The 22,947-nt window shown below is 44.2% G+C and overlaps 1 protein-coding gene across 1 annotated transcript in view; it reads right to left on the bottom strand.

Moving 5' to 3' along the window:
* sptbn5 (spectrin, beta, non-erythrocytic 5) overlaps window positions 1-22,947 on the bottom strand; it is a gene marked incomplete at its 5' end in the record, with an annotated part of 75,981 nt that overhangs the window by 45,241 nt on the left and 7,793 nt on the right. The window contains 24 exons of the mRNA XM_080784303.1: window positions 282-528; window positions 676-887; window positions 1,209-1,284; window positions 2,174-2,431; window positions 3,098-3,228; window positions 4,065-4,217; window positions 4,385-4,600; window positions 5,726-5,862; window positions 9,111-9,258; window positions 9,785-9,991; window positions 10,460-10,663; window positions 12,793-12,946; window positions 13,173-13,261; window positions 13,365-13,499; window positions 14,151-14,289; window positions 15,206-15,426; window positions 16,449-16,582; window positions 16,690-16,774; window positions 16,950-17,057; window positions 17,384-17,470; window positions 19,516-19,744; window positions 20,155-20,309; window positions 21,256-21,372; window positions 21,957-22,124. Coding sequence (XP_080640429.1) covers window positions 282-528; window positions 676-887; window positions 1,209-1,284; window positions 2,174-2,431; window positions 3,098-3,228; window positions 4,065-4,217; window positions 4,385-4,600; window positions 5,726-5,862; window positions 9,111-9,258; window positions 9,785-9,991; window positions 10,460-10,663; window positions 12,793-12,946; window positions 13,173-13,261; window positions 13,365-13,499; window positions 14,151-14,289; window positions 15,206-15,426; window positions 16,449-16,582; window positions 16,690-16,774; window positions 16,950-17,057; window positions 17,384-17,470; window positions 19,516-19,744; window positions 20,155-20,309; window positions 21,256-21,372; window positions 21,957-22,124 — 3,810 coding nt within the window. The remainder of the gene's footprint in view (window positions 1-281; window positions 529-675; window positions 888-1,208; window positions 1,285-2,173; window positions 2,432-3,097; window positions 3,229-4,064; window positions 4,218-4,384; window positions 4,601-5,725; window positions 5,863-9,110; window positions 9,259-9,784; window positions 9,992-10,459; window positions 10,664-12,792; window positions 12,947-13,172; window positions 13,262-13,364; window positions 13,500-14,150; window positions 14,290-15,205; window positions 15,427-16,448; window positions 16,583-16,689; window positions 16,775-16,949; window positions 17,058-17,383; window positions 17,471-19,515; window positions 19,745-20,154; window positions 20,310-21,255; window positions 21,373-21,956; window positions 22,125-22,947) is intronic.

Here is a 22,947-nt window from a genome sequence, read left to right on the forward strand (position 1 = left end):
TAAATGTAATGTAAGTCTACTATTTACTGTACCATCTCTTGGGAATTTGCAAAACCGCTGCCGAGAGAGAAAACTGCACAAATACGTTTGAACACCTAATGATAAATCTATGAAACTTGTGTACACACTTATTAGGTTCATATCTATTGACCACATATTGTATCTTAAACATGATGGCTGTGCAGCTAGCATTCCCACATTATGCGTCTTACTCTTAGTCCTATGATCATGTTGTTTTGACAATAAGTAGGCAAAACCAGGCAGGCCTCGATCTTTCTCACCCCAACGTCTTTGACTCGGAGCCTGGCTTCGTGTCCGGACAGCGCTGCCTCTATTCTGTCCCCTTCCTGGTTCAGCCTCTGGAACTCCACCCCCTGCTCCAACCGCATGTTCCTACTGGCCCACATCTTCTCCAGCTTGGACCAATCGGCATTGAGCTTGTCCAAGATCTGCTGTATGTCAACGCCCCCTCTCTTCCCGGCTGAGGTCTGCTGCAGGGATTTACCCAGCTTGACCATGTCCTTCAGTCTGAGACAAGACGCATTACAGAAACATCAGGGGTGAGACACCAGAAGAGATCATGGACATTAGAACAACATGACAAGGATGGAGATACAACCACGAGAAACAGAAAGGTGGCCTGCTAAATCGATTGATTTCCTCTCCTCTCCTCACCTGCTCCTCTTCTCCTCCATCTCCTGTCGTAGCTCCTGGTGCTGCTCCAGCAGGCTGAGGGCGGAGCTTACATCTGTGGCTGACTCCTCCTGCAGGAGGCGGTCCTGTACCGACCCCGCCCAGAGTTGCAGGTCTTTGGTTTGCAGCTGGAAGCTGTGAAGGCGTCTGGCCTCCTCCAGGTGACGCTGTTTATCACCAGCCTGCTGCTTCACCTAACACAGGAGAACAGGGTTTAACAGAGTATGTGAAAATGGACTATTTTAAAATAAGAAGACACACGTGGACCTCTGCTGATCTAGCATAAGATCCCATTAGGGCCTATTCTCCTTGTTGTCTCCTTCTCAGCTTGCCTGCTGTCTGTCTCTCCTACACTGTCTCCCTCTCAACTTTCCTACCGGCAGTCTCCCTCTCAGCTTTCCGACTGTCTGTCTCCCCTATATACACTGTCTTTCGCTCAGCTGTCCTACTTACTGTCTGCCGACTGAAGGCCCGTCAAGATTGTAACCAGGTAACAGGATAGAAGGCATTATCACCTGTTTGAGCAGAGCCTCCAGACCCCTGACCTCATCCATGATGGCAGCACTCTCGGCAGGGCTGCAGTCTTGCTTCCTAACACACAGGAACACAAAAACATTGAGTTTAAACATTTTAGCATGGGTAGCCTTAGTGGGAATTGATGGAACCCCCAACCTAGGCAGTGCATATTGCTCTGCCTATTCATCCATTGTCAGCCTTGTGATCGGTCCCTGACCGACCAAACCAGTAGGCTCCTTTTGTAAGGCCCAGACAGCTAGCAGCACCTGCCATAAAATACCTCACTGCATGAGAATAGCTAAACATACATAAAGTATATTTAGCTAAACGTAAACCCAGTTTTTGGAGGGAAACAAAACACATTATGTCCAGTCATTATACTGCATTAAATTACAGACGAAGTCCGTCTGAAGTTTACGTATCTCGAGTCAAGATCCATCCGACTGACCAAACTCGGCACACACGTCGTTCGCGACGACCTGACGGAGGCCCGACTGGTTGGCCAGAACCACCGATCTGCCGATATGCCCATATATAGGCATGCACATATATGGGCATATACTGATGACATCAGGGACCTCCATATATGGGCATAACAGGGACACGGACATACAGAGATCTCCATATATGGGCATAACAGGGACAAGGACATACAGAGATCTCCATATATGGGCATAACAGGGACAAGGACATACAGAGATCTCCATATATGGGCATAACAGGGACACGGACATACAGAGATCTCCATATATGGGCATGAAAGGTACACAGGAAGGCAGACATATACAGAACTCCATATATGGGCACAAAAGGGACACAGAGAGACGGGTACAAGGGTACAACAAAAAGACCTGCTGATCATGTTTTAGGGTGGAAAGAAATCATGGCACTCCATCATTAATGGAGCTACACGGGGAATAATGTCATTTAATGAAACCCTTGAAAAACCACGATTGAGCCTTACATCTTGGCTACATTCTTCAGGTAGGCTATCTTCCCCTCCAGGGTCTGGATGTCCCTGAGGGCCTGAGCCAGGCTCTTCTCCTCCGTCAGGAGGCTGGAGGTGGTGGGGGTGCAGGCCATGTCGGTGGTGTCTAGCTGCTCTATCTGTCCCTGGAGCTGGCCTCTGGCCTCCTCGCAGCTCTGGAGGAAGGAGTGAACATCAGCTGTGCTCAACAGCTCATGACCCTTCTCGTCTTTCAGCCTCTGAACACGATCCCACCTGGGGAAAAAAATCAATTCACCTTTATCAATGTTATTAATTTATGCATGGGTATTCACATCCTCCTTTTTTTCTTCAGTTTTTGACAGGCTATTATTTCACTTTTAAATGTGTTGAAAACACCCATTCTTGGTTCTGGTGACTGATCCTTCTAATATGTGAGGGGGCCGTATTTATTTATTTCGAGGACCCCCTCTAAAACGAGATGATAGATCTCAAGGGGCTATCCTCTCTAAATGAAATAAAGTTTGTTTTATTGTGTTGGAAAGTGAAATATTATCAACATTATTCATTGCATTCCTGTTTATTATGCTGAAGTTATTTAACATTTACATTTTCAGGTGATTATTAAAAATGTCATTTTAAATGCCTTCAAAATGTTTAATGTTTACATTGATTACAATTAATAAGCATTGCATGTTTTATTTGTTGAATCGTTTCACAAAAATGTGCCTACATGTCTCTCTCGTCTGCTTATGCCTGCCTGCCTGCATGTCTTATGCATGAGACCTGTGTCTCTATCACCTTCTGTCACTGTCTGTGACGTGACCCGATTGCCTCCCGTCTCTCTGCATGTCTTAACGGAGTGAGATGTGCATCTCTAACCTAACCTAACAGCATGTCTCACTATCCCACCCGAGTGAGTGAAACCTGTCTCCATCTTACCTGAGTGAGACCCGCCTCTCTCTCGCTTGTATCTCTTTCTGTTTGCTGTGGCGGCTCTTCACCAACTCCTCTGCCAATTTGATGATGTCGTCCAGCTGGGCCTGTCCACTTGCCAGTTCAGTCAGGAAGTTCTGGTACGCGGAAACGAAATCAGTGTAAGATGTTAGCTTTCTCATCTCTTCATATCGACAGGGAATGTGGATAATGCTAAGCACAAGTGTTTCAGCGCATACACTTTGTGTGACTGTGGCAATTCAAAAATCTTACTTCATCCCCCAAAGGCTGGAAAGAAGTTTGTCTTTGTGACTGTTTCAGGAAGATAGTGTATGTACATGTAATGTATCAGACCATGCCAACACTAAGCTGGTGTATATAGTGCATATACCCTGAAGAAGGCAACTTGTTTGTCAAAACGTTATTTTTGGCATCGGGACTACGAGTTGTGCGACCTCTCCTTTCTATTTAAAAATGTGTTCCCTGTGGTCAGCACCTCCCTACTCTTGGTGTGCGCTCCTACCTTTTTGTTTGCCATAATATAGTGTACTTATAACAATGTTTATAACGTATTATAAGTGCTGGTCATAATGCTCAGTGGAACAGCACATTATAACTACTTTAACTTAGTTATCAAATGTCTTTGTTATAAGTTTGTATGCATAATTATGCATTATATGCATAACGAGTGTTATGAAGCATTATGAGTGCATTAACTCATTACCCTTAGTATGTTGCCTGGTACTCTGTTCCACCGAGTTTATAATGCATTATGACCAGCATTTAAATTATATTATTATAAGTTATAATACTTCATAAACCTTGTTATAACTTGCTATGCATAAGTATTACCATTCATAACAAGAGTTATAATATCTGAATTATAAGAGCATTATAAATGTGGTTATAACGGAGTATAGACCCAACCTTAATTAATATAAAGTCTTAGATGTTTCATATTTGGTCAACCTACCTCGTACTTGGCCTGTACCACTCCTATGTTGTCAGGGGTGGTTTTGAAGGTGTGCAGGACGTTCTCCTTGTCATCAATCCAGGATTCAAACTCGTGGCAGCTGTTATAGAAGCGATGCAAACGAACCATCTCCTCCAGAGTCCTCCTCTTAGTCTGAAGACACAATGCGGTTCACTCAGGAGGAGCCAAACAACTTAACACAACTCTTTACACACCCCCCTGAAATATTATAGTCTGCACATAGAAACTATAGGATGCCAGGTAAACAAATGAACCTAGCCTTCAAAGGCTCACTCCCACTACACCTACACTCCTCTCACCTTAACTAGGTTATACAGGGAGTTGTAGTCCTGATCCAAAGTGGCCTGTGTAGTTTCTACGGTGTCTCTCTGGTAGTGTGGGTCTGGCAGCCATGTGGTCTGGATCTCTGCTGTCCCGCGACGCATCGACCGTCTACGCCTCGGCCGACTCAGCTTCCTGGTTGGGCTCTCTGCCACGCCGGTGTTGGCCACCGGGGAGACAGGGTAGGGAGCGGCCTATTCAGAGTGTATGGTTTTAGTTTGGGCATTATTTGATATAAAATATTTGAATATTTCATTATATTATACTATATTTAATAAAGCCATGCAGGAGTATGAGAGTACCAGGACACTGCCAAAGACACCAAGAGCTGCCAGGCAGCAAATTGGTGCTGTTGGAACAAACACAGAGGCACCGGTCACGAGGAAGTCCCACATTAACATAATGGATGTACTCAAGAAAGAAGCAGGAGCGTGGCCAGATGTATGGAGAACCGGGATGACTAGAAGCGACGATGTAGATAAAAAGCCTAGCCTTTTTTTGCGGTAGGCCTATTGAAATATCTTTTGACACAGAATCAACTTGATGTTTATGTGAAAATCTGTTTTTAAAGTACAAAATACACGGAGCTCCAGTAACAGATTCCTTTGTACTCAGATTCACTGTACATCAACAGGTGTCAATCCATTTGGGAAAATCCACAACTATTTTATCAATACATTCTCTCCATCAAGGCTTGTAAGACCCAAAACATGACCATTTCAATAATCAGAGTATTGCCTAAATTGGGTAAGATCAGCATATCGGGTAGAAACACCCATCATATGTCCAAAACTGTTGCATTCAAATCCAAAAATTGCAAAAGTAGCAGATCTACAAGCTCAAAACGCGTCACAATCTGCTACTTTCAATGCTTTTGTGTGGTATGAAGGACTTTGTAAAATATGGAGATAAGAGGTTTCTGCCCGACAGCAACGATATCAGTGTGCATGCAAACACAGAGGGTCAAGTTGGTATTGAGTATGTAGAAGCTTGTCTACATAAGGAGCCATACCGCAGCAGGTAGCATGTTGAGGTACGTACGTGTATAGAAGTATAGAGTATAGGTATTGAGTATAGAAGCGTGTCTACATAAGGAGCCGTACCGCAGCAGGAAGCATGTTGAGGTACATGTATAGAAGTATAGAGTATAGAGTATAGAGTATAGAGTATAGGTATTGAGTAAAGAAGCGGGTCTACATAAGGAGCCGTACCGCAGCAGGAAGCATGTTGAGGTACGTGTATAGAAGTATAGAGTATAGAGTATAGAGTATAGAGTATAGGTATTGAGTAAAGAAGCGGGTCTACATAAGGAGCCGTACCGCAGCAGGAAGCATGTTGAGGTACGTGCTGGGGATGTCTTGCTGGTGTCCTCTTCCATCTCTGGCCAGGACCTTGTCTCCGTCCGGCTCCGTGGAGATGACGGTCACGATCTCGTTGCGCTCCCAGGGAACTGAGGCTTTAAACAGACATGTAGTGGACTCAGGTATACCACTCAAGTACAGTATACCACAATGCATCTGGAATAGTAGGGAACATGCGATGGTCACTATAGCGAAGAGCATCTACCCCCAAAATGCAGCCTCGCTCTTGAGCGCACATGCACGCCTATGCGCACGTGCACTGCATCTGCATGCACGTGCACTGCATCTGCATGCATCTGCATGCATGTGCACTGCATGTGCATGCATGTGCATGCATGTGCTCCAGCTCAGCTGACGTAGCTGAGGCAGAAGTTGAACCGGCAATAGAAAACAACACATACAAAATGTACTTTTGTTTTCCCATCTTTTCTTCCCTACCTGAGACAAATGATTATGTGCATTTATTTGCAATTGTTTTATTGATTTTATTTTATTTATAAGAAATAAATGGAGCATGTTTCATGTTCCACGCAGTCTGGAGCACTGTTTCATGTTCCACGCAGTCTGGAGCATGTTTCATGTTCCACGCAGTCTGGAGCACTGTTTCATGTTCCACGCAGTCTGGAGCATGTTTCATGTTCCACGCAGTCTGAAGCATGTTTCATGTTCCACGCAGTCTGGAGCACTGTTTCATGTTCCACGCAGTCTGGAGCACTGTTTCATGTTCCACGCAGTCTGGAGCATGTTTCATGTTCCACGCAGTCTGAAGCATGTTTCATGTTCCACGCAGTCTGGAGCATGTTTCATGTTCCACGCAGTCTGGAGCACTGTTTCATGTTCCACACAGTCTGGAGCATGTTTCATGTTCTACGCAGTCTGGAGCACTGTTTCATGTTCCACGCAGTCTGGAGCACTGTTTCATGTTCCACGCAGTCTGGAGCATGTTTCATGTTCCACGCAGTCTGGAGCACTGTTTCATGTTCTACGCAGTCTGGAGCACTGTTTCAAGTTCTACGCAGTCTGGAGCACTGTTTCATGTTCCACGCAGTCTGGAGCACTGTTTCATGTTCCACGCAGTCTGGAGCATGTTTCATGTTCCACGCAGTCTGGAGCACTGTTTCATGTTCTACGCAGTCTGGAGCACTGTTTCATGTTCTACGCAGTCTGGAGCATGTTTCATGTTCCACGCAGTCTGGAGCATGTTTCATGTTCCACGCAGTCTGGAGCACTGTTTCATGTTCTACGCAGTCTGGAGCACTGTTTCATGTTCCACGCAGTCTGAAGCATGTTTCATGTTCCACGCAGTCTGGAGCATGTTTCATGTTCCACGCAGTCTGGAGCACTGTTTCATGTTCTACGCAGTCTGGAGCATGTTTCATGTTCCACGCAGTCTGAAGCATGTTTCATGTTCCACGCAGTCTGGAGCATGTTTCATGTTCCACGCAGTCTGGAGCATGTTTCATGTTCCACGCAGTCTGGAGCACTGTTTCATGTTCCACGCAGTCTGGAGCACTGTTTCATGTTCTACGCAGTCTGGAGCATGTTTCATGTTCCACGCAGTCTGAAGCATGTTTCATGTTCCACGCAGTCTGGAGCACTGTTTCATGTTCCACGCAGTCTGGAGCATGTTTCATGTTCCACGCAGTCTGGAGCATGTTTCATGTTCCACGCAGTCTGGAGCACTGTTTCATGTTCCACGCAGTCTGGAGCATGTTTCATGTTCCACGCAGTCTGGAGCACTGTTTCATGTTCTACGCAGTCTGGAGCACTGTTTCATGTTCCACGCAGTCTGGAGCATGTTTCATGTTCCACGCAGTCTGGAGCACGTTGCATTGCATGTATAGGCTTCAAGTTACTTGAAACCCCCAAAGAACGTTGAGAAAAACCCATCATACTGCATGTCGGACAAAAGGTTTTCACCACCTGGAACAAGAGGACCAATGTGATCCTGTGATTGTTTCAGGCTCCCAGGGCCTCCTGATCGTCTAACAGTGGTTTCCTCGTTCCCCTGGCCGTCTCTGACTGTTCGCCTTTCCTCTACCGTCCCGTCAGGTTTCACCACCTTGGTGACCGTGACAGATTGGAAGAAGGAACGAATCCTTGGCTGATTTGGTGACTCGGCAGGGGGCGGGGTCACTATCTGATCCAAGACCTGATCCAGCCCTCCCGAGAACACAGCAGAATCCAGATCGGTGTCTTCCCTCCTCTCGGTCTCTGGATCCCTCCCTGGTCTCCCTCTCCAAATATCTGAATGTCTGAACTTCGGGGTCCAGTCGTGGAATGGAGACCTGGGATAGGGTGGGGCCCCAGAGGGAGGGGTGCAGTGTGGGGCCCCAGAGGGAGGGGTGCAGTGTGGGGCCCCAGAGGGAGGGGTGCAGTGTGGGGCCCCAGAGGGAGGGGTGCCATCACTTCCTGGCTCTCTTGATGGGGGCCCTTCTTGGAAGGGATGTTTCAACATAGAATCTCTCACAGCATTCCCAATGGATTCTCCATGATTGTCGCCAAGCCTGTCCTGTGGTGGGGGTGGCATGATACTGGGCCCACCAAAGTGTCCAGACCCAGCCTGTCCTTCGCAACGACCCAGCTGGGAAAGGATGTCGCCCATCTCCCTGAAAACCTGGTCGAACACAGGCGACTGGAGTCTGATGCCACTGGGTCCAAAGCTGAAGCCAAACCCACACGCATCGTCAAAGGCATCTTGCTGATCTCCCTCATAGTCATTGTAGTAAGATCCACCCTTGTCATCTTCGTGGTCATGAGTCTTAGTATCAAGGGAAGGGTCCCTTTGGAAATCCCCATGATGGCGGCCGCCAGGAACCCAAAAGAATCCACGAAATAAGTCAAAGACGCCCATTTAAATGTCAGCTATTGTATAATACTAAATTTATCCTCAGGGGTGTTGACGGCTAGGAAAGAAGGAGTGTTTTAAAATGCCAACAAGGAAGGACCATATAAAATACTGTACAACCAGTAAAATGTTCGACGTCAGTCATCTATGACATACTTATGATGTACTGTATGACTCCAAATTTAGGCAAGGTTTCAGCCAGGTCAGATCCCCATTGTCTTCCATCCATTATAAAAGGATATTAATTATTTATTGTGGGTTCGAGTAGCGGGCCCACAATAATGTTATCTATGTTTGTCTTCACTATTTATTATTATTCCGCCCCCTGTGAAGTCATGTGGGTCAATACATCATTGAGTAGCAAGCTACTCGAGCCCACACTGTTTTTTCAGGAAAAGTATTTTCTAGTAGTAATATAAAATGTAATAAATTATTCATTATTATGAATAATTAAAGGGATATAGCATAATATAGAGAAGGGAGGTAAAGCTGTACCTCTGCTGTATCTGAAGCGGACTTTAGCCTTGACCTCCTGGCTCTGAATGGAGGCACTCTTGGCTCTGGGTGATTTCACTGCTCCTGGTCCCTCCTCCTCACCAGAGGAGTCACTGTATTGGGCCATCTTACTCTGCTGAGCCTCAGCCTACACCAGAAGAGGGAGACAGAAAAGGCACTTCATTCATACCAGGATTATGAACAAAATAATGATTAAATAATGTTATATCTGGTTGGTTATCTGTTAGATTTCCCATCCATCTAGCTGTCTGGCTCTGTATGTCTGTGGAGGTGGCTCTTAACAATCCTAGCACCCCAGATTCTGGAGGGGAACATTGACGCATCATGGCTTCTTTGCCCTTTTTTACAATTATGAAAAGCATTTTCAAATAGTTCAAATAGCCAATTTACAATCTCACAACATGTCGATGTAAATCGGCTAGTTGAATGATTTTTAAGTGTTTTTCAAAATAAGTAAAAAAAGAAAATAGAGAATCGAGAATGGCCAAAATGTATATAGGGCTGAAGTGTATGAAAATGTACTGTATGTGTTGTAATAATGATCAAAATCAAAATTGTATTGTATTGTATTGTATTGTAGTTGTGTATCTAACTAAACCAGGTACACCAGGTGAATGTCAGTAACTACTGATTAGAGAGGCCAGTGTACTCACAGTAAGAGGAGCTTGTTGTGCAGCGCTCTTAGCCTGCTCTGCCAGTCGTTTTATTTCACTGCCGTATGCTGCCATCTCCTTCTCCAAGCGCAGGTGGCGCTGGAGCAGAGCTGCTGTGCTCGACTCATCTTTCCCGTGATCTTCGCTGGTCAGCAGGGGCTGCCTGTCCCCCAGCCAAGAGTTGGCTTCTGTCACATCAGCGAAATACTGAGGGCAGGAAAGATAACATAAGAATGAAGTGTCATGCTAGCATCTTTGATGGTGTTACACTGTAGTTAATTTTCTCCTGAATGACTTATAGTAGGTATAATGTAAATACATGTACATCAAATATATAGAGACAGTGTAGTGCCTCAGTAATCTAGGATCATAGGTAAACCAAAACCTAGCGTCAGTCTAAACAGTATAATCTAAAAACTACACAACTATCGGATTCCAGGTCACAAATTAACCCTGGCATTTGTCATAAATAACAATGTCTAATTAGATTTTAACCTTTGCAAAGATGTACACATTATAATCTTCTGCTTTTGTTTTTGCAAATGTTCCCCCCAGAAAAGGCATGCTCAAGTAGTTAATACTACCGGTATACTAATATGTTTGATGGTATTTAGGCTGTCGTTAAATAAATACCAACCCAGATTGTAGTGGTCATATTAGCGAGCTAATACTGACCTGTTTGATAGTGTTAGCAGCATGTAGTTTGTTGCGCCGGGTCACGACCTCATCTCTCAGGTGGCTCCACTGTTTCTTCAGGGTTCTGACCCACTTCTGTACCGCCCGCTGATCCACCTGATCCTGTTTAGAACCCAGATCCTGACCTCGACCCACAACGCCCTGAAACACAGCTTCCTGGGACTGGATCTCGGCCTCCAGAACCTGGGAAGAGAACCAGGTCAGTTATATAACATGTAAAATCATATAAATGGTGAGTTAGGACTCTAGATTTCTCTTTTGTCTTTATTTTTCAAACATTACAACACAACTTTCAGACATTCTCTTTGTGTCTCTGGTTTTTTGTGCAACGAACCGATATTTGCCTGGAAAAACCTTGTTTTTATATTGCTCATGAGTCATAATATGCAACTGTTGTTCTGATGCATTGTGGGGGGTCGGTTGGTGGGTGGGGGCAGGGCCGGCCCTGACTAAAATACTGCCCCAGGCTAGATATTTCCTGATGCCCCCCCCCCCCCCGCCGCCGCCGCCATGGTGCCATGATGCACTCTTCAAATTTTGACACTTCAAATTCTTACCAGTTTGTTGACCTGACCTGAGACTCCTTAATGCAAGATCATGTAGAGTAATGTTAAAAATACATATTGTTTCTGTTGGGATGGCAACTAGGCTCTTCCCGACAGATTGATTGATTGAAATATTTATTAACAGTTTGCAGAATTACAGTACATTTCAAGCACAAACTCAATACAAAGACTGTTAACTGTGAGTGGACGACCCAAATAAGCATTACACTTGTTTACAACAGGGTCCACCTTGTTCAATTCATCAAAACATTTAGAGACATACAAATACACTTCTATATAGTAACAGCAGACATATGCAATGGACAAGTCAACATTAGACACAGACTAAAGCTTCTATATTGTTATCCATTAAAAACAGGTATTTTTTTAAATAATACAAATGTAATATGTACTGAACAGATTATAAATTGGTGGTAGTATTAAATAGGAGAGTGTTCCACAAAATGGTTCTCTATTGTGATCCTCTCTCAATTCTAAAAAAAATAATATCAGTATCATAGCATATCATTTTAATCACTGTAAAAAATATATATAATAATTAAACCAACCACCAAATGAACCCTTACAGGACTAATTTAAATTCAAAGTTACTAACTTTGAGTGTACAATTTGTTGAGATTGAAATTGAAACAATGGGCTGGCTTTGCTTACTGGCTAAAAGTAAACAAAACCATTTGCCCTCAGGGGGACAAATAAAGTTGGGCTCTTGGGAAATTATCAAATTAACTTATTTGACATTATATGCCCATATATTTACTCATTCTCAACTAAATAAGATAGCTACTAGCTGCAAGTCTGACAAGTGACAATGACAACACAACATGCAGTAGCAGCTAGCTTGTTGCTACTTGTTTAGCTCAAATAACTAGACAGTTTATTCATGATTCACTGTTTAGTAATCACATTCATACCTTCATTCATACATTCATACAATTTTTTTCTTTCTTCCCTGATGACCAGAGGGTTGGTTTGGCCTCTTGGACATCACAACACCGTTGCAATTACAACACCAACAAAAAAAAACACCACGACGAGTGGACAACACAGTACTTTATTTGTTTATTTTCCCCATCAGTGCACCATGCCGTTTGCCTGTAGGTTAGGCTGGGGGCGGGGGAGGGGGAATTCCACCGGCCACACCCCCCACCCCTGGCTGGCTGGATTTAGTAGCAGGGGTGGGGGGGCAGGCAGCAGAGCAGAACAGCCACAGCAACAGCGTCAGCTCAGCTGTTTTGCTGCGCGCAGCGCTTGAAAGCGAAAGTATCTGTGACTGGGCTCTGCTGCCCCCGTCCCCTCCTGATGCCCCAGGCTATTGCCTGACTTGCCTGATGGGAGGGCCGGCCCTGGGTGGGGGTGTAATGCTTGAACCCCACTTTGTATTTATTATACAAATAAAAAAGCTTTATTTACAGTACACCTATCCTACTGTACCACAAGTGTTGATGGTACATAAGTGAACAGTTTTAATAAACATTTATACATATTGTTATTAATAATGAACCCATTAAAACCGGGAAAGCATGTGTCATTTTAGATGTTAGCGTTGTCTATTAAATAAAATATATATAGCAAATCTACAAACTCACAGCCAGCTTGTACATCTGCTATCTTTGAACATTATTGATCTTGAAAGTGTTTGAAAAAAAGTGTGAGAACTACAGGCATTCGTAGAATCTTAATGGGTTAATGACGGGAGAGAATGACCCAGAAGGATTGTATTGTTTCATGTGCTTGTGCGAGTCTGACCTTGTGTTTATGCAAGGCCAGTGTGATCTGGCTCAGGTCTCTCCCCAGGCCCGCCGTCTGCAACCTCAGCCACCTCTCATACACCCAGGCCTCAAGCTCCTCGCACTCCTGGAGGAACTCAAACAGCCTCAACTGACCCTCCAACTGTCTCCTCCTGCACAGCAGAGGAGGAGAATAGACGGATGGAGGGAGGGAGGGAGAAGAGAGAAAAAGAGAGCGGGGTGACATATAAAAGAGAAGATATGGAGGAAGAGAAGATGATGGGACACAGATGAAAAGAAGAGCATGAGGGATGAGATAAGATCAAGATGAGATGAGATGATCAGGCAGTGAGTGATGATTGATTGATGGTGAATAATATATTGTGGCTGGTCTTAAACCTGTTGTTGCTGAGGGCAACCAGAGCTTGGTATTGAGCATTCAGGGCTTTCACTCTGGTCTGAACCTGCTGGCCCTCCCTGGCCTTCCCCTGGAACAAACACTTAAGCTTAGTTTGGCTGAGTCAGATTTACTAGTTTTTATGATAAAAATGTAGACTTCTGAAAAACTACTGATGTGTGAGTGTCCTGTACCTTGCTGGTGGTGTTGCTGAGGGCTGTGATGGTCTCTCCATGTGCAGAGATCTGAGCTTCCAGCAGGTCTTGTCTCTGGAGCAGAGACTCTACCTCTGCTAGCTGTTTGCCCTGCTCAGTAGAGCTAGCCTGGACCTGGAAACAGATGATAGGAGTCGAAAATTGACCACCTTTGGCTTCGCTGTTGTAGGAATAAAATCAATCGAGGCCAACATAACAAACGGTACACAGGCATGCACACACACATTGTTGAAGCTGGAGGCACGGCTCAGTGGGAGTAGCATTTCAGGGTTGCAAATCCAAGTTAGAGTCTTAGGAAGCCATGTAGGGCCAATGGCGTGGTCTTATTCTGTATGCCAGACATGTCATAAAGTTGGAATGTCCTATTTCCTTCAAATGAATAATGCCATAAAGCCATTTAAAATAGAAAGTCAGGCAAGATGGCTCAACCATGATATCTCCTGAGATTTAGTTGCTGAAGTGACATTTGCGAAGTAGATATTTTTCAGTAATAGAGAGCCGGCATGCAAAGTTGTACAAACAGTTAGCTGGTGAGTGGGGGATGGTTGGATACACCACGGGATACACCCCTGGGACCAAGCATGAAAATACCAACTACTATAGAAGGTTCAACATTCTGAATTGTCTTGGATGCCTGAGTTGACTCGCTCACAGTTACAGTATGTGTCTCCTACCCTACTTAGTTATAACATCATTATGTTATGAGAGCTTCATCCAAGTCTGAGGGTGTGCATACTTTACTTTGTAAAACACACTGTTTTCTACCTGCAGTTCTTTGAGCTCCTGTGAGACCAGCTCTATGTCTCTGAGGACACTGAACGTTTGGACTGCATTTGCCAGCATCCGCTTATGCTCGTCCAACTGCTTCAGTAGGTCCTTCCATCGATGTCTGATATTGAGCTCTCTGGAAAACACGCACACGCACACATTCACAGTTCACACATACACAAACTGATATCACTATATTTGTGAGGAACATCCTTTGATTTCATTCCCAAATGTATAACCTTGACCATCATCCCCACCACATGCTTATCCTTAAGCTTTTTAAATTATGCTTCCCCAGAGGGCCATACAGTAGTGGTGCCCTCTGGTGCTATATTTATCAACAGAAAATGATTTATCAGACTCTAACCTTCTGCATAACTTTACTTTATAGCCCTTTATATACTGAAAATAAATAGTTAGCAAGAAGAACATTTTCATATACTGCAAGAGGTACAGTACATTTAATAAAGGTTGACATTCAATTAATTTTGTTACGGGAAACTGTACTAATCAGTTTCTGTGCTGATCAGACCAAAATGTTGATAAAGCATCCAAGAGGGAATACCCGATTGGCGGGGGAGATATTGGGCTTATGCTGCATTCACATGGAATCAGGCAAGTGGTACAGTAGGCGGCAAATGGCAAAACCTGCTGGACGGCGTGGAACGGTAAAAAGATTAAATATTTTAACATTGATGCCGTATGCCGTTACCGCCGCCGGTTCTGGCTGCCGTGCTGCCGTGCCATTTACCGTGCAGCTCCCGTCCACTAAAATTAAGTCTGGTTTGCCGTCTACCGCTTGCCTGATTCCATATGAATGCAGCATTATGCTAAACTACCATGTACTAAACTACCAATACTAGGGTTGAAATTACATTTCTCACCTCCAACCACAGCAGGTGTTCTAGTTATATTCTTTTAACATAATAACATTTTAATCATTAAAATAAGTTCTAAAAGTTGCAGCTTAAAGTTGTTGCATATTTAGTTTTAAAGTCTAAAGTGCAGAAGATACATTTTTTTATTTAGTTTTTGTGCATGTCTTGCCACACCTCCTGATGACTTCCTCTTTGCTGTGGTAGTTTCCCGTCTCTATGGTGCGGGCCATCTCTGTGAGGGCGGTGAAGCGTTGCTCCCTGACCAGGGCGTCTGTCCCGAGGCCCTCCACGCGCCGAGAGGCAGCCTGGGCGTCCTCCAGACTGCTCAGTCCCCTCACCTCCTGTCTCCTGATAAGCCCCTCTGTGTCCTCCAGATAACTCTCCCTCAAAGCTGCCTGCAGGGGGACCAGAGGACAGACATTTCACTTCACAGACTTTTTGCAAAAATCTAAAATGTTTTAGCAGTGAGCCCAGTGTCTCTGATGTTATGGACACTGGGCTCACTTCCTGGACTACAATTCCCATAATGCTTTGGTGCACTGCTCCTCCTTGTGGATAGGGGGAGGGCTGTCTTACTGAGACAACATGTAGTCTAGGAAGTAAGTGAGCCCAGTGTCCATGACATCAGATACACTGGGCTCACTGCTAAAATCTAAAATATCTAAAACCACATGTTTCTGCATGGCAGTATTGATACATTTACTTAGATAAAACATTTGGGTCTGGGCCGTGGCTCAGCGGTCCAGGCACCTTGGCTGGTAATCCAGTCTGGCAGTGTGCCGTGGGTTTGACTCCCGATCCTGACGGCCTTTACTGCATGTCACCTCCCCATTTCCTGTCAGCCTACTTAACTGTCCCTCTATAAAAGTAAAGGCGAAAGCCAAAAAACAACAACATTTGAGTACCATTTCCACCACTACTCCGATGTACTCCTGCTGGTCTGGGATTAGATCCCAACTGGATCTTCTGTGCTGTGTGTGTGTGTGTGTGTGTGTGTGTGTGTGTGTGTGTGTGTGTGTGTGTGTGTGCAATTGGTAATGTATTACCATTATCATACACTGGCTGCCAAAAGGACCACATTTCTTACATTTTACCATATGTCTTATCAGCAAGGTGCCTATTACAAGAACATATTAATACAGTTTCCATGGCCTGGGCCATGGCTCAGCGGTCCAGGCACCTTGGCCGGTAGTCCAAGTCTGGCAGTGTGCCGCGGGTTTGACTCCCGATCCCGACGGCCTTTACTGCATGTCACCCCCCCCCATCTCTCTCCCCATTTCCTGTCAGCCTACTGTCTGTCCCTCTAACATATATAAAATAAAAGGTGAAAGCCACAAAACAAAAAAGAAAGAAAAAAAAGAAAAATACAGTTTCCATATGATAGAGAGACAGAGCGTCAGGTCGTCTCTTGACTGACCTTCCTAGCGAACTTCTGCGCCAGTTGTTCCAGATGCTCCAGCCTTAGTAGCGCCTCCTGTAAGGCACGCTCTCTCTCATGTTCAGCTTTCTCCAACAACACCCAGCTCTTCTCTATGTCACTGAGAGTCTTACCTGCACATACGCACACAAAACATCATCAACACACATTAACTGTAAAGGTTTCCTGTCTGTGCGAATTTACTGTGTGCTGTGTGCGCGTGTGCGCTTGCATTATGTACCTTCTGGAGGCATATAAGCTCTCTGGTTGTTAGCTGCAAGCTGTGTCCTCAGACTGAATAGGTGGGCCTCCATCGCACCACGCTCCTAGAAAGAGCGAAAGAAAAGATGAATAAATGAGTGAGTGAGTGTACAATGGCAGTGGAGATAAAGGGATGAATGAATAAATGTGTGTGTGTGTGTGTGTGTGTGTGTGTGTGTGTGTGTGTGTGTGTGTGTGTGTGTGTGTGTGTGTGTGTGTGTGTGTGTGTGTGTGTGTGACCTGGTATTTAGGAGGTTTCTCAACAGTCCTGTAGGTCTTAAAAGCAGAAACCAGAGTCTGCATGTGTTTCAGAGAATTTGGGAATTTTCTGTCATTCAGCTCCATTATCTACAATGAATGAATGAATCAGAAAACCAACAGGTCAGTCAGACAAGTACATTTTTCATTCATTCAGTTAGTCAGTCAGTTGAATCAACATTCGTTTAATAAAAGAGAACATTTTATTCTGATAAATATTGAACCTGTATTAACATAAGATTTCTGACATCAGGTGGGTGAACTACAAAAGCACTAACTCTGTGGTTCCCTCAGGGGTACCCAAACCCACAAGGACCCCAAATGGCCATAGCCTCTGCATGACTGCAGCCCCCCTGTGATTTTTTTTATTTTATCTACACGCTCAATATTATTAGTAGTAATACAATATTCCTTACCTTGGCTCTGATCCACTGGAGTAGGTCTGAAACCATTCTGTCATACTGGACTTTCATATCATCCAGCTGCCTCATCATATCCACAATCTGACAGAGAGAGAGGCAGACAGATAGAGAGAGAGAGAGAGAGAGAGAGAGAGAGAGAGAGAGAGTGGTGTCCAGATGTTCTGATGAGATCACAGCCAAAGAACAACTTCAACAGAAGTTCTATTAAAATATAATATACTATGTTGTGGTTTGAATATCAAAAGGTGATAGTACATGCACATTTGTTTCAATATCAACACAGCATTTGGATACAAAAAAACATATTTAAACACACACACACACACACACACACACACAGAACAACCAGAGTGAGGTCAAACCTGATTTAAAGCGCGCAAGCCTCTTCCTCCTAATGGCAGGCCCGCCACATGTACCCAGGGAAATGCCTTGTACCTGCCCATGCCTCCAAACACTGGCCTCCCCCACATAGTGCTGGGAAATGTAGTCCTGTGCTTGCTACGCTGTATACTAGTCCACTCTACTAGCCACCCGAGTCAGGGTACCAACCATCATCAGATCATATTCTAAAAAAAACAGAATCCAGCAATGATGGTTGGGATTCTACTCCAAAAACAGATGTCGGCTTACATTTCAAAGATCTACAGTGGCCTGTTGGAAATTACTGTTGGGTCTCACGCGCCACTGCAGCACGTGTTCCCCGGTGCTGTGTAGGTGCAGTACCTGCAGACACCCGGCCTCGCGTACGTTCTCCATTCCGTTCCCGGTTCTCTGGAGTTTTACCCCGAGTTGGCAGTTTAGAAATGAAGCCAAAATGTCAATTCAACCAAACATAATATAGTACTGTAAATGAGAGAAACCACCTTTCTCCATCAACCCACCCGCTGCCTTCCTTACTGTAAATTGCTGAGGGTAAATGTGACTACAAATTAGAGTCACTAATTTCACTTTAATTTAACAGAGAGTGTACAAATGTTACATAATTATGTGCACTCTCTGAGTAAAGACATTATAAAGTGCTGTGTATGCTCTAGTCTACATCCACCTGCTACTAAACAGCACAAGGCACAGACTTTCAGCACAATGTATTGATAAATGAAATACTCTCCTTCCCTGACCTATAGGAACTACTAGATCACTCCTTCTATGGATTACTGTCTTCTTCTGTCATCAAGTAATGCGTGCACAGTCTCTATATATGTTTAAATAGGAGAGTGTAGCCTACTACTATATATATGCTTGCTTCCGGCAACAAGTCTGTAGGATTGTAATGTAATGTGATTAGCTTAGCTTAGATCATTATCTAGTTCCACCCCCTGCACAGACCTAGAGAGCATGGACAGGAGGCTATCTGTTTGTTAATCTCCTGTGGATGGGTCTGTCTGTTCTGCGTGTTCTATCTCTATGCCCAGCATTAAGCTGCTGTAATACTATAGTAATGTGACGAAGTAACTTACAGGATTGGACCACTGATAGTGTAGTTGATATGAATTATATTGCACTATTTTGCACACAAGTTAATGTTATTTTAATGTGTATAGAAATATTATTTATTATGTTATGTGGCTGACTGACTGGCTGACATTCTCCTCTTGCCTCACACAAATGCACACTGGGCTACCCATCCACATACACATTGGTGCATGTATGAAATGACACACACACACGTGTGCAAAGTTTAACAGTCCCAGCTACTAGCCACTGACAGGGCAACTGTAGTTCCCAAACTGCCCAGCAGAGGGTGAAATAGTCCTATATTAGAATATTGTCAATGACAACTCTTTACTCTTCCTGGCAGTACATAATGACAGGCATGCCGCATATGTCTTGATGTACAACAAGTTTTCACACTTTTCAACTTTTGAGACCCAAAAGATATTTTTTGGTGTCTTTCCGGGATCCAAACATGACAAAAATGTGACTGAATAACTTGAGCCCTATTTAAAAAATGATAACGTGTGTTTTTGATTCCTTCTATTTTTTTAAATGTATGGAAATGATTATTTGGCAATTTCTGAAATGTCTGGGGACATTTACTGGTAGTACTGAGTTTAGGGTTAGGTTAAAGTGTTATTAATGGGTGGGACTAACGGGATGTTACCCCGTCTGGTCTGTTCACCACCAACCTTAACTATCCTCTTCTGCCTGGTCTGCTCGTGCTTCATCTTGCTGAAGTAGTGATAGTAGAGCGACACGTAGGTCATGATGGACTTCTCATCGGGGTGGCGGACCAACATGTCCTCCACGTCCAACAGCTGCATGATGCCAAACTCTCTCTCTGCCACCGAGAAGGCGTGGCCCAGGTTATGCTTGGGGTCGTCGCCATGGAGACGACCGTAGTCAAAAAGGTCAGGCCTGAAGTGCAGAGCATTAGTTGTAGTGGTGTGAAAAATAATCCATTCAGCAAAGCATCGTGATTCGGCCATGCAGCAATGCAATGCAATGCAATGCAGACATGTGACATAATCGATAATCAAAGCCTAAATATAATTATATATATATATTAATGATAACCTTTTTACTTTATATTTTACTTTAATATTTAATATATATCTCAAATTTGTTATACCGGACTGCTTGAATTGACTGATGAAACGTTTGCCATGTTGTGCAGTAATAGCACAACATTGTAGAATTGAATGATAATGGAATTGAATTGTGACGGCAGTGCCAATGCACACCTCTAATTAGTTTTGAGATGTTTGGAACAGTTTGCGTTGCGTGCGTGCGTGCGTGCGTGCGTGCGTGTGTGCGTGCTCCTTTACCTGTGTGTGTGTATGAGTGCATTGAAGGCCAGTCCATCTCTCCAGCTCCCGGAGAAGTCGTGGACGTCCACGTTGCTGTAATCAGCAGTCTTCCTCTGACACCAGATCAACAGGGCCTCCTTGGCTGATCGCCGAGCTACACTCCCACCGTCGGTCTGGAAGGAGAGGAGAGGAGAGGAGAGGAGAGGAGAGGAGAGGAGAGGAGAGGAGAGGAGAGGAGAGGAGAGGAGAGGAGAGGAGAGCCAAATATTGAGACATATCCAAGTTTGGACACTAACAATCTTGCTGATGTTGGTTTGGATGCCCTCTTCTTCCTAGCATTGTAGGTTCAACTTCCTAACTCATGTGGACGTGCATTTGGTTCAGGTTCAGGTCCTGATACCAAGGTTGTATGAGTTATTTTTTAGTCAAGGTTGATTATGCTATATATATATATATATATATATTTATTTATTTATTTATGTTATGCCTTTATTTTACAGTTGTAGGCTGAGAGGAATGGGGAGAAAGAGATGGGGAGTGACATGCAGCAAAGGCCGGTCGGTGTAGAGACTCGAGCCTGTGACACGCTGTCAGGCTACTTTACATTGTAGTCTGGTTGCCTGGAGCGCTACTATGGCAGCAGTCTAGGGCACTCAAGGTTGATATTATTTACATTCCAGTCTCCTCAATGTCGATAGGCCAATCAGTCTCTCCTGATTGTGCCTGACACACAATTCAGGACCAGAGGAGATGGCGCGTTCGCCATGGCCGGACCCAACCTCTGGAACGCCCCGCCACTCCATGTTCGCTCTGCTCGATCGTTGGCGGTTTTTAAATCCCTATTAAAGACTCATTTTTACTCTATGGCTTTTAATTCAATTTAATTTAAGTCTACCCATGTACGATGTTCCCATGTATTGCCTATTACATTTTGCTCTATTATACATTGAAATAATGCTTTATTTTATCCCTTTCTTTCTGTTTGCCTGTGTATGTTATTATGCTTTGTAATGTGAAGCACTTTGGTTCGACCTTGGTCGATGTAAATGTGCTATATAAATAAAGTTTGATTTGATTTGATGATTTACCTTGTTTAAGGTCATTGGTTTAAATCCCTACCTCGTCAAGGTTGATGGCTCCAATCTGGAACCTGAGGATGATGATCCAGAGCAGACCCAGGATCAGAGTTCTGTCCCCATCCACCACGTTCTCCGGACCAATCAGATCTATCCGAATCTGACAGCAAGAACATGATTGGTCAGTTGCCCGTGCGTCGCTGCATTAAGAGCGTTTATAGGCCACAAAACCCATAGATAGACACAGCAACAGTAGCCTACATAGCATGTCAAAATGAAACCCTGCAATAATAATAGAGAGAGCGAGTAAGTCAAGGATCAAATAAAAGCAGTGGTTCCCAAGCGTTTTATCTCAAGAAATGTTATGTCTACTCGGGACCCAAGCTAGTGAAAATAGCAGATCTACCAACTCAGATCTGAGTTTGTAGATCTTCTAGTTTCACTACTTCTAAAAGTTATTAAAGAGCTTGTATGTAGAGTTTCTATTTTCACTAGGCCTACCTCTTAAAGTTTTCTTTGCTTATTTATTTCTTTGATTTGTTATTCATTTTTGAAAATCTTTTGAAATAATAGGCTATATCTTTTCCAGGTAGGAGAGGGAAAAAGGGACATTTTACTCGCGACCCATAAAAATGGGTCTCCAACCCACAAACTGTCCCAACCCACTGTTTGGGAACCCTAGGCCTAGAGACAGGAAGTTGGCATGTAGAGACGGGAAGCTGGTGTTTAAGTACAGGACGTTACCTTGGTTCTAAGGAAGTTAATGGCGATGCTGTTGTTGGCCAGACAGTGAGCGCGGAGGGTTCTTCTGCTGGGAGGAGGAAGTGGCGACCCGGAAATCAGCTCCAGAAGACGCACCAGAACAACACCCGTCTTCAGTTCAGTGTAAACATCTGTCAGGTTTAATGTCTCCTACAGACACGCACAGACACACACAAGGACAAGAGTGTTTTGGGTCAGTGCTGAGTTAGGGACAGGCACAGACACATGCACACGCACATGCACATGCACACGCACACGCACACGCACACACACACACACACACACACACACACACACACACACACACACACACACACACACACACACACAGGACATGATTCACTCCCACAGTCAATACATACACAAGGGAGTCATGAGGAAATATATTTGATAGAAAACAGATTATCTTCTCAGATACAAACATATCAAATTGCAAATTAAATGTTGACGTTTTGGTCCGCTTGGGACCACACACCATGCACACAACACAATGTTCAAGAGGCTGAGACATCTTCCCTCTGATCATCTGATGAAATTCTTCTGTGATCATGCAACCCTTCCATCGGTCATCATCACAGAGAGAGACAGACAGACAAGAGGGGGGCGATGGGTGGAGGTGTTCATTAATTATCAGTGCTGTTAAAACATGACATCACACATTGTCTTCTGGACTGTTGCCTCACACTTTTTGACTTGGAAAAAGTGTGTGAAATCCCAATAATACAGAAAAGGTCATTGATCCTGAAAAGCTTAATAGCCTAAGATTTTGACGCTCGTTGATGTATTTTTATGAAAACTTACAGGATTACCGCCATAACGCCATTAAAACTTATTCCGTTACCTTACAAGATTACCTTTTAGCCGACAATTAAAAATTAAAACCCACCTGCTGCTAGGATGTTTGGTAAATACAAGAGTGCAGCCTACCAGAGTGTTGTGGTTCTGACGTGCTGTCCTAATTTGCATTGACTGC

This window comes from Protomyctophum bolini (assembly GCF_963924005.1).
Source record: "Protomyctophum bolini genome assembly, chromosome: 15".
NCBI classification, from domain to species: Eukaryota; Metazoa; Chordata; class Actinopteri; order Myctophiformes; family Myctophidae; genus Protomyctophum; species Protomyctophum bolini.